Source organism: Orcinus orca, chromosome 4 (genome assembly GCF_937001465.1).
Source record: "Orcinus orca chromosome 4, mOrcOrc1.1, whole genome shotgun sequence".
Classification (NCBI taxonomy): Eukaryota; Metazoa; Chordata; class Mammalia; order Artiodactyla; family Delphinidae; genus Orcinus; species Orcinus orca.
The window spans coordinates 118530705-118543421 of NC_064562.1; the positions used below are offsets into that span (position 1 = coordinate 118530705).

The 12717-nt window shown below is 54.2% G+C and overlaps 1 protein-coding gene across 5 annotated transcripts in view; it reads left to right on the forward strand.

Moving 5' to 3' along the window:
• Nucleotides 1-10410, forward strand: part of EVC (EvC ciliary complex subunit 1) — an 83734-nt gene extending 73324 nt beyond the window's left edge. For 3 of the 5 annotated variants that reach the window (XM_033427850.2, XM_033427852.2, XM_033427851.2), the window contains 5 exons: nt 737-848; nt 5409-5535; nt 6690-6783; nt 7496-7607; nt 8076-10410. In XM_033427850.2, the coding sequence (XP_033283741.1) occupies nt 737-848; nt 5409-5535; nt 6690-6783; nt 7496-7607; nt 8076-8160 (530 nt within the window). In that variant the 3' untranslated portion in view covers nt 8161-10410. The remainder of the gene's footprint in view (nt 1-736; nt 849-5408; nt 5536-6689; nt 6784-7495; nt 7608-8075) is intronic. The other 2 variants (XM_004269624.3, XM_012532962.3) reach the window with 2 other exon arrangements.
• The last annotated feature ends 2307 nt before the right edge of the window (nt 10411-12717 follow it).

Sequence of the window (12717 nt, forward strand, 5' to 3'; positions counted from 1 at the left end):
GGCAGGGGACAGATGAGGCTGATCGCCTCTGCAGAACGTTCAGGGACCAGGGTGCTCACATCCCCTCTCTAGGCCTCGGTTTCTGCATCTGCAGGGCTACGGTTGGGCTCCCCCTTCATACATCCTCTCATTATAACTACGGTCCAATAAATAGGCAGTTAATTCAGGTGGTAGTAAGAATCCAGTAGAAAATAATTTTAGGCTTCATCATCTGTTTCAAAATATACCATTGTTTTAAATTTAAAGAAAAAAGAATAAGCAGGTTCTGATACGCAGACCAGTGCACCTCGGACTCAGAGGCTAAACCTCCCGGCTCCTTGGAAAGCACCCAGTTCAGCACCCACGTCTGTAAGGCTAACTGCACCCCTACAGCTCTGATTGGGGTTTGAATGGTTTTTCCTTCCTGGTGTGGATTTTTATCCATTTGTGGTGGCCCTTTAGCGTTAACTCTTTCCTATTCGGCTCCCCTTTCTCCTGATACTTACAAGAAAGCCGGGCCTGAGCAGTTGCAGGGAGAGCCGGGGTGCTGTCCTCCCGGGTTCGCAGGGTGTGACGGAAGCTGCAGCATCCTCACGCACACGAAGTCCTTCCCAGGGTGAACTGTGGCGCTGGTGGAGGCACACCTGAGAGCACGTGTGACCTGCTGATCCCTGCACCTCAGCGCCCGGGCCAGACCTGGCAGTGTCAGTCCTTCAGACATGCACCCTGACCGTTGTGTGTATGTTAAATGCTCTAGGTGAGAGAATGGAACATTTCAAGCTGCGGAAAAAGCAGGAACTCGGTGATCCTTCGTCAGGGGCCGAGGTAGCGGGTGGAGCTCAGGAAGCCTCCGGAGCTGTGCACCAGAGGTGAGGCCTCACTGCTGTCTGCGGGTCCCCACGCGGGCCATCCCGGCCCCTGTGCATTGCACGTGTCTCTCGGCACTGACCTTACACTCAGTGCAAGTGACACTGACACTCTCGGCAGCCGACCTCCCACACATTCGCCTGCGGACCCGGGTCTCCTCTGCCTCTCCCGCTGCGTGGAAGCCCGTGAGCCCCTGTCTGGCTCTCCCTTCTACGCACGGCCCCTGCAAGGGACCTGGCACAAGGGTGGAAGTCAAGGTGTGGCGGGAGCTTCCTTTCCAGGTCTGAGCGGTCTTCACAGCCCTGAACTGGCATCTCCTCTCTGATCCGTGCTGAGGGTTCCCCCAGAAGCAGACCCTGAGCCAAGGACCTGGGGGGCAGGTGAGCCCAGGAAGCACAGGGAGGGAGCAGGGGAATGAGGACGAAGGCTGTTTGCCATAACATGGACCCACCGCCAATCACACGCTGTGTTATCTCAGGGATCCAGAGGTCAGAAGTCGGGCGGGCGCCGCCGGTTTCTCTGGGCCTCACAGGCCGAAATCAAGGTGTTGCTGGCCAGGCTCTCATCGGAGGCTCTGGAAGCTTCCACGCTTCTTCAGGTGTCGGCAGAATCCAGTTCCTTGTAGAACGGAGGTCCCATTTCCTTGTGGCTACCGGCTGGCCCTCCCGACGTCCCATCGGCCACGCTCTGGTCTTTGCACGTGGCCCCTGCATCTCGGAGCATTAAGTCCTGCCTACACTTGGAATCTCTTCTGCTGCATCTCTCTGACCCCAGCTGGGGAAGCTTCTCTGCTTTTATGGGCTCTGGTGATTGAGACCCACCAAGATAATCCAGGATCATCTCCAAGTTTAAATCAGGAACCTTAATCACGCCTATGAAGTCCCGATTGCCGTGTAACAGAACATCTTCACACATTCCAGGGATGAGGGCGTGGACACCTTTGGGGGCCGCTGAGCAGCCTGCCACATGGGAGGAAAGCCAGTAAGGCCTGTGATGATGAGGGGTTTCCATGGCAACTGAGGCCCAGCCCTGGTCTGGACCTCCTGAGAGATTGTGCAGAACTCAACTTCCAGTTACGCCAGCAAGGGGCAAGGAAGATAGGGGATTTGTCTACCAACCCCCTTTCACATTGGTTGAGGGTCTGCCCTGGAGATGTTACCTCTCCAGCCTTCCCAGGCATCCCTGAGCTGGCCAAGCCCCCCGCCCCCTTCACAGCCGGAGGAAGCCCCGGTACCTGGTCGCAGGTGCTTGTAAGATGCCGTTGGTGCGTGCGGGAACTGTCCACTGAAGGGCAGCCGGCCACCAGGTGGGCTGAGGAGATGTGGGCTCCGCACCGACAAGTCCATGTAAGCACATACTTAGGTCCTGAGCTAGGCACGGGGGACAGCGCCTCCCACCCGACTGCTCACAGCCTGCAGGGAGAGACGGACAAGTAAAGAGACGGCAGTAAGTTGGTGCGGGCACTATGATGAGGGGAGGGGGCAGAGGAGAGGCATCCCGCCGGCTGGAAGCAGCAGCAGGACCACCGCTCTGCAGGGTAAAGGAGAGCAGGTCCGTGCCATGCCATGAGTAAATCCCAGCCCTCATCTCACGCTCATTTAGGAAACAGGAACCACGGCGTCCCCTGGGTCAGAGTGAGTCGAGCATCCCCTCTGTAAATCCTCTGGCCATTAACAGCGGTCAGTAAATGCCCTGCCATTGGGTTGAGGCTGGGGCTTGCTCTGACTGTCGCACATCCATCAAACTACAGTCCAGCGGTTCTCAGATCTGGGGGACGTCCGTCTCACTTGGCTTTCTGCTGAACATGCAGGGCCGCCGCACACCTGGAGACCCAGACTCAGGGACTTGGAGGGAGGCCCAGGCATCTAATTGCTGACACACTCCCTCCCTCCAGGGATTCTGACGGATGTGGTGCAAGGGCTCCACTTTGACCCCAGTAACCCAAGAGGAGGGGCCTTGGCCACCACCTGGTCCAGCCCTGCTGGGTTTATGGAAAATAAAAGCAAAGCCCAGTGCAGGTGTGGGTGCATGACCCAGTCTCACTGATTTACAGGCTCATACATGGCCGTTGATGCCCTTCCCTCCATGCCCATCTCCTTGAGTTCATAAGTGCAGTTTCTAGTGAAAGTCAGCCAGAGCTCCTAGGGACAGAGCAGTGTGGTGATGACAGGTATTGACTTTAAAAAACGAGATGTCAATAAGCACAATTCTCAGTCAGATGGTAAATTTCAAATTGCATCTCTGGCAAGGGGTGGGATTGTGAGTGAGCTTGCCTAGGGATACCAGGTGACGCGGTGGCGACCCCTCCCGTCAGCCACATAGTGGCTGGGTCCCTTCACGCCCCGAGCCCCAGGTTCCCCATCTGTAAAATGGGGTTGCAGTATATGTTTCATGTGTCATGGCTGTATAACTGTGCAGATGAGCCATGCAAAGCCTGCACGACGCTCACACACAGGCCAGCACGTGGCCAGGGCGCTGATGTCCATCATTGCCGTCAGTGCTGTCATTGCCGAGCCGTCGGGCACTGCACAGTGCAATGTGAACTTCAAATAGTTCTGGAATCAGAACTCCTTCAGAATGGATTTTTTTTTTTTAATGTTCATTTCCATAGTCAAATCTGAGTCCAAACACAAGAAGTCGATGAACTTACGCATCTAACTGGGTGACTCAGATCCCACAGCCAGGCCTACAGTCAGGCCGTTTCCTCCCTTCAGGACGTGCCAGGGGTCAGCAGTCCTGAAGGGGCTCCTGCTCCCAAGCTCGGGCACCACCTGGCTGTCCCAGCACAGCCTCTGTCCTCTGTGGGCTCTCTTGTCCGGGGCCCTTGTTGCTCCCCTCCTGGCTTAGAGCTGTGGCCTCTAAGCTGTGACCAGAATCCTGCTCGTCCTCCCTGCTTCCCGTGCTGCAACCAGGGCATCGCAGAAAACACGAGGCAGCCCATGTCTCAGATGCTCCTGGACCCTCGCGTGGCTCCCCAGGCCTCGAGCATGAAGCCCTGCTCCTAACCCGGGCACAGGGGCAGGCCTGTCACTTCCCTGCGTTCCCAAGAGCAAGGTCCATGGGGGAGCAGACAAGCCAGCAGGATGATGGTCGAGAGTGGCCAGGACTGGTGACAGAGCGGGTCTGGGGAGGAGGCTGCTCACAGAAAGAAGGCACCCAGCTTCTGTAGTGAGCTGAACGGGGCCCGCAGAAGATATGTCCGTGTCCCTAATTCCTGAACCTATGCATGTGACCTTATTTAGAGAAAGGTCTTTGCAGATGTCATTTATGTAAAAGACGTTGAGATGAGGACATCACCCTGGGTTATCCCAGCGGGTCCTACATCCAATGGCAAGGGAAGCAGAGGGACATTTGATCACACACAGAGAAGATGATGTGACGACAGAGGCAGAGATTGGAGTGACACAGCCACAAGCCAAGGGGTGCCAGCGGCCACCAGAAGAGGCAAGGAACATGTTCATCTCTAGAACCTCCAGAGGAAGGACGGCCCTGTCAACTCCTTGACTGAAGATTTCTGGGATCTTCTGTGAGAGGACAGATTTCTGTTTTTTTAAGCCCCCTAGTTCGTGGTCATTTGTTAGAGCAGTCCCACGAAAGTAATGCATCCTCCTTGAGGGTGTGAGAGAGAACCACACTGCAGAGCACTGACCTCAGCCGTATCACAGTTATTTGTTCGATATCTATCTCCCTCCCCAGCTCAAAGTGGGGCCCCATGAGGGCAGAGGCTATGAGTCTCTTATTCACAACTGTGTCTTCAAAACCCAGCATAGCACCTGGAAGCCCAGAAATACTTTTATGAATAAAGGAATGAACGGATAGATGGATGGATGACGGATGATGGGGTCTTGTAGGATGAATAGGAGTTTGCCAGACAAAGACAATGAAGAGGGGAAAGGCATTACTGGTAGAAGGAAGAGCAGAAGCAAAAGCAGGTGGAATTTTGTGCCTTCAGATATATTCCATGGACACCTGCCTATTGATGCTAAAAGTGATTTCTGCCTTCAGGTCTAGAAATTCAGCCCCTTTCAGAAAATCAACCACAAAATTGAAAGGAAGAAGGCAGAGAACGATTACAGAAACAGAGTGGGTGGTATTGAATGTTCCTGTTTGCTGAGGACTAGAGGAAGGTCAGCCAAGGAGGGGAGGGTATTCAAAGCAGGAGGGGAGGGGTCTCTGCTGCTGAAAGGGAGGTGGGGCCTCTCTCCAGGTCAGGGACCCTGCTTCAGCCCCAGCTCTGTCCTCTGCCACTAGCAGTAATGAGGCTGCTGTAGGCAGGGTTTCTCAGACTCTGCATCCTAGGAAACGAGCCTTCTGTTTTACAAGGGAGGAGCTAGGGCAATTCTGAGATTTTAAATAAAGACAGGTGCTATCAGGGGACCATCTCCCTGCTCCCTGCCACACCCTGGGGTTAAAATGATTTTCTCATATGAAGATGCCACTTGCAGCCCAGCCGCTTTGCCGCTGTGGGACCTCAGGGTTGCCCCTGCCCCTCTGAGCTTCTCCCGAGCTTTTCTCCTCTCTGTCCTGCTGATGTCACCAACGGCCTTCCTTCCTTCCCCCAGGATGCTGGCGCAGCAGAAAAAGTTCCTGGCCCAGTTCACGGCACACCAGCGGACCCGCCAGGACGCGTGGAAGCAGAGCGCGAGGGTCATGGACCATCTGGAAGCCCAGCTTGAGACCCAGCTACAGGTACAGCTTCTGAAAATGGGCCTTTGCAAAGTGGGCAGTGGTTTACAGGGGAGTGGAAATAGTAAAAGGCTAAGCTCATGATCGCAGGTCAGCACTGGAGCCTTTGTGAGGACCACACGCCCTGCTCGGGACCCCCTCAGCCCCCGCTAGTCTCACAGGCTGATGACACATCAGCCTCGCTGCTCAACTGTGAACTTTGATTCCCCCGGGTCTGCAGCACCCAGCTCCGGGCCAGGCCCTGACCACTCGTCAGTTTTGTCTGTTGAGCTGAAAGGAATGAGCGTCTCCCTGTGTGTGAATCGCCACCATGTGGGCCTCTTGGTGTCACGGCAAACATCGGTATCATTCAGGCAGTGCTGCTGTGACCAAGGTTTGCACTTTACCTAGAACATACAGGAAGCTCAGCTTTCGTGATATCCTGTGGATATCTCATCCCAGAAAAATCTCATCAGCGTGAGATTATAAGGTGCGGCTTGAAAGCAAAGTGGCTGCCTGTAAAAACATCAAATATTCAGAATGGCAGGGCTGAGCGGAGTGCTGGCGCCCTCTGAGTGTTCGCCGCCAGTGTGGCAGCGACATCTGAGACGATGATGAGAAAGACGTTCATGGTGGTTCACGTCTATTCCCTGAGGGTCTCTTGTAGACAGTCACTGAGCAGAGAGCTTTACATCCACCACCTAAAGTCCTACTCCGACAGCCAAGGTGCGGGTTACACCCAGTCTCCCATTTACAGATGAGGAAACTGAGGCCCCGAGAGGTAAGTCACCTCCCAGTGCCCCACAGTTAATAAGCCACGGACTCCGGGTCTGGCTGATAATCAATGGTGTTGGCAGTTAAGGACTCAGACTCGAGTCACCAGGGGTTCGCTTGCTCCTGGTTCTGCTGCCCTCGCCGAGCCCCTCGCGCCTCAGTGTTCTCATCTGTAAAGTGGGATCCGTGGCTGGTGTGAGCGAGGATGGGTGGTTAGCTCCCCCCGCATCACACGTGCGTCTGCCTGCTCCTGGCGTTTCTGGACGCCTCTTGGAGAGTCCTCCTCCACATGGGGACGCGGTCCTGTCCCCACTCTCAGAGCGCCCCCTCGTGCTGATGGAAGGCGATGTAGAGGCGGAGCAGGGCAGAGGCAGGCCCAGCTGACCCTCTCTCTCTGCATCCAGGAAGCTGAGCAGAGCTTCATCTCAGAGTTGGCGGCGTTGGCCCGGGTGCCCCTTGCCGAAAGCAAACCGTTTTCCAATAAGCATGGGCTGTCAGGTGAGTCATAGAAGGCGATGCCCTGCAGGCTCTCTGGGCTGGGAGTATAGGTTCTAGCACCGGGTCTACCACTAACTGGCGTGTGGCCCCAGGCACCGCACTTACCCTCTCTGGGCTTCTGTGTCCTGTCTGTAGATGAGCGGCTAGGCTAGGATGCCCCTGTGTCCCTGGCCCTTCAAAATACAATAATTCCGATTCCTGGGTCTGCTGCTCAGTAGCTGACTCTCATCTCTGACTCTGTTTCCCCATCTGTAAAGTGGGGATAATTAGCCCTCCTCCTTTGGCCAGCAGAACTTCAGGGACATCATAGAGTGTTGTAACCTCTAACGGGATAGCAAGGGGAAGGTGTGTAAAGTCACGGAGGGCTATTAAAGTAAAAGCTATGGTACTGGAGCTGTGTTCTAGGTTCTTAACTGCTTCGGAAGGGAAGGCTGCCCGTCCGCTGGGTGTGGCAGAAACACAGCAGGAGCCTGGCCGACTGAGTTTGAATCCTAGCTCTGCCACCTTTCAGCCTTGTGGGCTTGGGATAGCTTTCACCCCCCGCGAGGTCTCAGTCTCCTCACAAGTTAAACGGGTCTAAGAGCAGTAGCTACCGAGTGCATACTCGGCCCCCAGAGGTACTTAAACAATGCTGGGGTGGCGTGAGGCCAAGAGATGCTGTCACCTACCCAGAGTCACACAGCCAGTTTCTGGGTTCACGTGTCTCCTGCAGAGAAACCCCTAAGGACCAAAAGGAAGAAGCCGGCACCCCGGGACAGAGGAGACTTTGGGGGGCCCAAGGACGACGACCCTGCCTCAGGGGGCCCTCCCCCAGGATCGCTCAGGTACACCGGGGCCCTTGTTGATCTCCTAAACCTGGGCAGGATATCCAGCGCCTCTCAGAGGCGTTGACTCGGGTCCGAGAAATGATGGGTGATAATGGGAAGTGTTGGTATTACTGTTACTGCTATCATTAGTGTCCCATTTGGCGGGTCAGCCACGACCCACCCCCCAGCCCGTCAGCATCCAGCCTGAATAGCTGGCAATCCCAGGCCTCAGCAGGGCGCTGCCAGCTACAGATGCTTCCGCATTTGTGGTAGGGTGCCTCAGTCATCTGAGCATGGGTCGGACCTCCCACCAAAGAGAGGGAAACTGGGAGTTTCTTTTGTTTCTTAACAGCCCATGTCAAAATGCAGATTGTGTTGATGGCCTGTCACCGCCTTTTCATGGGATCAGATTGGATGCATTGGTATTGCATCTAGACAGACCTGGAATCAAAGCTCTGACCAACTGCCTTTCTTCCATATTTTAAGCAGCAAAAGGCTGAGCCAGCAAGAAAGTGAGGTTGGTGACGGTGAGAATTCCAAGAAGATGCTAAAGAGAAGAAGCAATCTGTAGCTTAAGGCTGGTCAGGGGGACGGAACCTGAAGACCCCGTCTGTATGCCACCTGCCTCTCCCCCAGGCAGTGAGGAGGGACTGGCCACCCCGGGGTGGGGGACAGTGGGGTCTCCCCTCTGCCCACAGGCTTGCTGTGCAGGGATGGAGAATGGGTATCAAAGTGCCAGAAAAAGGCCTAAACGAGCAGGGCGGACCCTACCGCCTGTGAAGATGATACCCACCCCCACCCCTGTGTTGGAAACACGTCTGCTCCAGTTTTTCAGTGTCGCCTTGGCTTCGAGATGTGGCTCCGTTCCTTGGGAAGCCCCTCCTTCCTGGCTCCCTGTGCTTCCCAACCCCGTGTCCCAATGTCACCCCGAATCAGCGTTCCGCGAGCGCTAAATGGTCTCATTCCCGCCCTGGGGGCCCTCTGCTCGCCAGCCGCCCGGTGGAGTTCCACCTACATTAAAGGGTGTTTTCTGGGTCCGAGGCCTTTTCTCCTCCGTTCCCATCACCCCCGCTCTCTCTGTCCCCTGCACCGTGGGCACTGGCCAACATGGATTCTCCTCAGGACCCATTCCCTTCTTTGGTTCAGCCAGCAGCGACGGCCTGGTCTCAGTGAGGGCATCTGAGGAGTCTCAGGGCTCCATGACATAGACCATGGAATCCCTGGCCGGCAGGCCTATCCTCACCCACCCTGGGGACCTAAGGACCCACAGATACATGACACCTGCGTTAGGGTCTTCTGTTGGAGACAGTTAAAGCGCTAAGAAGGAGGCCCTGCCCAGGAGGACTTCCCCTGGGAGGGATGAGTTCTTCTGCCAGACAGCAACCCTCCCCTAAGGAGAAATGCTTCTCGCAGTGGATGCTGAGAATATCCAGCTTTCAGACCAGCCAGTGCCTTTCCCACCCGGAAAGAAAATTGCCCTTTTCATCGAAATCAGGGATTCTCAGTCTTGGCACTGTGGATACGTGGAGTGAGAAAATTTCTTTTTTGGGGGGTGGGGCTGACCTGTGCGTTACAGGATGGTTAGCAGCTTCCCTGGCCTCTTCCCACCAGATGCTGGAAGCACTTCCCAGTTGTGTCAACCAAAAATGTCTCCAGACATGGCCGGATGTTCCCTTGGGGGCATCACCCACTGATGTAAGTCAGAGCATGCTGACCCCGGGCAGGTCTGGGATGGGGAGTACAGGGTTTCCACAAATTCCCAGTACAGAGTGGGCTGCAGGTTATAGAAGCTTCTGTCTCAGGGATTTTCTGGACCATTTGTGGTCTGAATTTTTATTTCTTACAACCTAGATTAGTCTCTCTTATTCAGGAAAGCGAGGTTCCTTAACAAAAGAAGTAATCCATACTAGTTACATCGTTTGTCAAGGATACTAACCATCGGAGATCCTCAAATCCTGACTGGTCACCAGGCGAATTTCCGAAGTTAGCCAACAGCCCCCTCTAGTGGCTAAATAAAATATTTCCTTATTCTGCAGAGTCTTGTAACAAGTTTTGACTTCCTGCGATATTTTGAGAACCTGTTTTATATAGCAATTGCTTTTGTCCCATGGGTCCTGTGCACAGAGGCATTCTGAAGGCAGATGCCTCCTATGCTGGTAACGTCTGAGTTGGTGACGTGAGTTTGGTAAATGGAGATGCCCTGGCAGCACCAGGATCTCTGGAAGATCCGAGCAGTATAGGTTCAGCCTCCACGGATCTTGCATGGGTGACGCTTTTGCTTAAGTGTAGCTTCCTTAGTCCAGGGGACATGTCACCTGTCACCTGTCACATGCTGGACTGCTTGGCACAGTGTGGGGTGCATAGCTCTCCATAAAGGCGTGTGGACTGCGTCTGTTTCCATCACATCAAAAATCGACTCTAGAGGTGCCTTTCATAATGGAATTGCATCCTTGTTCAAAACAAAATGCGACTCGCTCAGAAAGAGAGAGACAAATACCGTATGCTAACACATATATATGGAGTTTAAGGGGAAAAAAATGTCATGAAGAACCTAGGGGTAAGACAGGAATAAAGACACAGACCTACTAGAGAATGGACTTGAGGATATGGGGAGGGGGAAGGGGAAGCTGTGACAAAGTGAGAGAGTGGCATGGGCATATATACACTACCAAACGTAAGGTAGATAGCTAGTGGGAAGCAGCCGCATAGCACAGGGAGATCAGCTCGGTGCTTTGTGACCACCTAGAGGGATGGGATAGGGAGGGTGGGAGGGAGGGAGACGCAAGAGGGAAGAGATATGGGAACATATGTATATGTATAGCTGATTCATTTTGTTATAAAGCAGAAACTAACACACCATTGTAAAGCAATTATACTCCAATAAAGCTGTTAAAAAAGAAAACGCGACTCTCACATCTGGAAGGACTCTCCACTGTGTTGGGCGCAGGCTCTGGGACACCGGGGTGTGGAGGAGGACTTTCAGGCCTGATACTGAGCTGCATGAACACAGCACACCGAGGGCCGGGGAGAGAGAAGGAACAGCAAGAAGACCCCGAGGACACATCTCAGCCGCCCTCCCTCCATCTGGGTTGTGTCCCCAGTTCTTATTATGGGCTGTGATGGAAGGAGGTAAAAATAGAAGGGGTTCATGAATGATGATATATTGAAGAGTTTAATGGACTAACTTTTATGCAGAGTTAGCCTCTCTGATCTGGTCTGAGCTGCTAGGATGAAGCCAGTGTGGTATGTAAGGTCAGCAGAGTCTCCAGCCGACCTGGGCTTTGTCTTGCCGTCATCACTCGGGGGCTGATATTGCTGCTGCTGCAGAAGCCTCCTAACTGCTCCTGCTCCTGCCCTGCCCCACCCTCCTCTTATCTGTCCACACTTCTTAAAACACAGATCTGACTGCTGCTCTTTAGTGGCGTTCCCTTGCTCTTAGGAGAAAAAGCAAACTCTTTAACATGGACCACGGGGCCTTGCGAGGTCTGGTATCCGCCACCCCTCCAGCCCAGCTGATGCCGCTGCCCCCACCCAGCCTCTGTCTCCTCTCACGGCCTCATATGTGCCACACCCCCTGCCTACCACAGGGCCTTGGCACATGACAGTCTTCTGTCTGGAACCCTTCTGCCTCCTCCCATCCCCTTTGCCTCATTAGCTCCTAGCCATTGTTCACATCTCAACAGGGCTCACTCACGACTTCAAGAGCCACCCCTGCCCACCTTGATAAGATCAGACTCCCCTTTTTCGCTCTTAAAAACTGTCTGTATAGGGCTTCCCTGGTGGCGCAGTGGTTGAGAGTCCGCCTGCCGATGCAAGGGAAACGGGTTTGTGCCCCGGTCCGGGAAGATCCCACATGCCGCGGAGCGGCTGGGCCCGTGAGCCATGGCCGCTGAGCCTGCGCATCCGGAGCCTGTGCTCCGCAACGGGAGAGGCCACAACGGTGAGAGGCCTGCGTACCGCAAAAAAAAAAAAAAAAAGAACTGTCTGTATATTTTGTTGCTGGGATGGGGGAGGGGATGGTAGATACATTCCTTTATTTCTCATCCAAGTTTGGAACCGGTTGAGATAGAGGCAGAGCAGCCACAGAGATCTGCATATCAGCTCTATAACTGATGAGGCCAAACTGGGGGACTCTGTGTCCACAAAGAGCCTGCTCATACTTACCCCTGAACTAGACTTGCCCGCCCCCAACACAGACATAGACGTAGCCCCAGTCACAGGCTTCTACCATGGGGACACCCCCAAAACACATTGAGAGGAGTGGCGAGGGGGCCCAGATTTGGTGGGGGGGTTAGGGTGGGGTGGGAGGATGGGAGGGTGTCTGGAACTTGTACATTTGGGCAAGGAGAGTTTCATAAAAAGCCAATAAAGTTACAAAGGTATAAAAGAGAATATATGTTTAGAATGAGAGAGGAGAGCAGAACAAATATTTTTAGAACCTGATGAATTCCACAAAATCACAAATACAAAAATATAATTTTTTAAGTCAATGAATTGCCTAACCCACTTCTGTAATACTTTGTTCTAACATTTCTCCACTCACTGTTGTGTGCATCGGATGGCTAGATTTCCATGGACCGGTTTCTGGCTCTGCACACTTGCCTCAGTGCTCCCTCTCCTCGTTGCTGGGCACACTTCCGGTCTGGGCGCACTTCCGGTCTGGGCGCACTTCTGGTGCCAGGTGCCACGGGATGCATTTGTGTCGTGTCCCCTGGCCTGCGCTCCGTGTCACGATGCAGGGGAGTTGGCACAGGGGGTGGCCATTTGTGCCCGGGCTGGCTGGAATTACGTCCACTTGACACGTGCCCATCCCCACTGAACCCAACTCAGTCTGCCCTAACCCAGATCCCAGATACCCCCATGGCCTCCCAGTGTCAGCTGACGAGCATCACTAACTTCATGGTAAATTTGCATCCGAGGAAGTGTGTCCTGAGGCCGGTCATCTCCGTGGAGGGAGGAAGGGAGCTACTTAGCACTCTCAGTTCTGAAAAATCAGGTGGTTTCCCTCTGCTGGGGAAGAATGAGTGAGACAGAGGCCAGGAGAGCCTCCACATTTCTCCCCCGGAGAGCGGACGCCTCTCTCTGGGGGACATGAAGAATGGGAGATAAGCATTCTCCACTCCCTGCA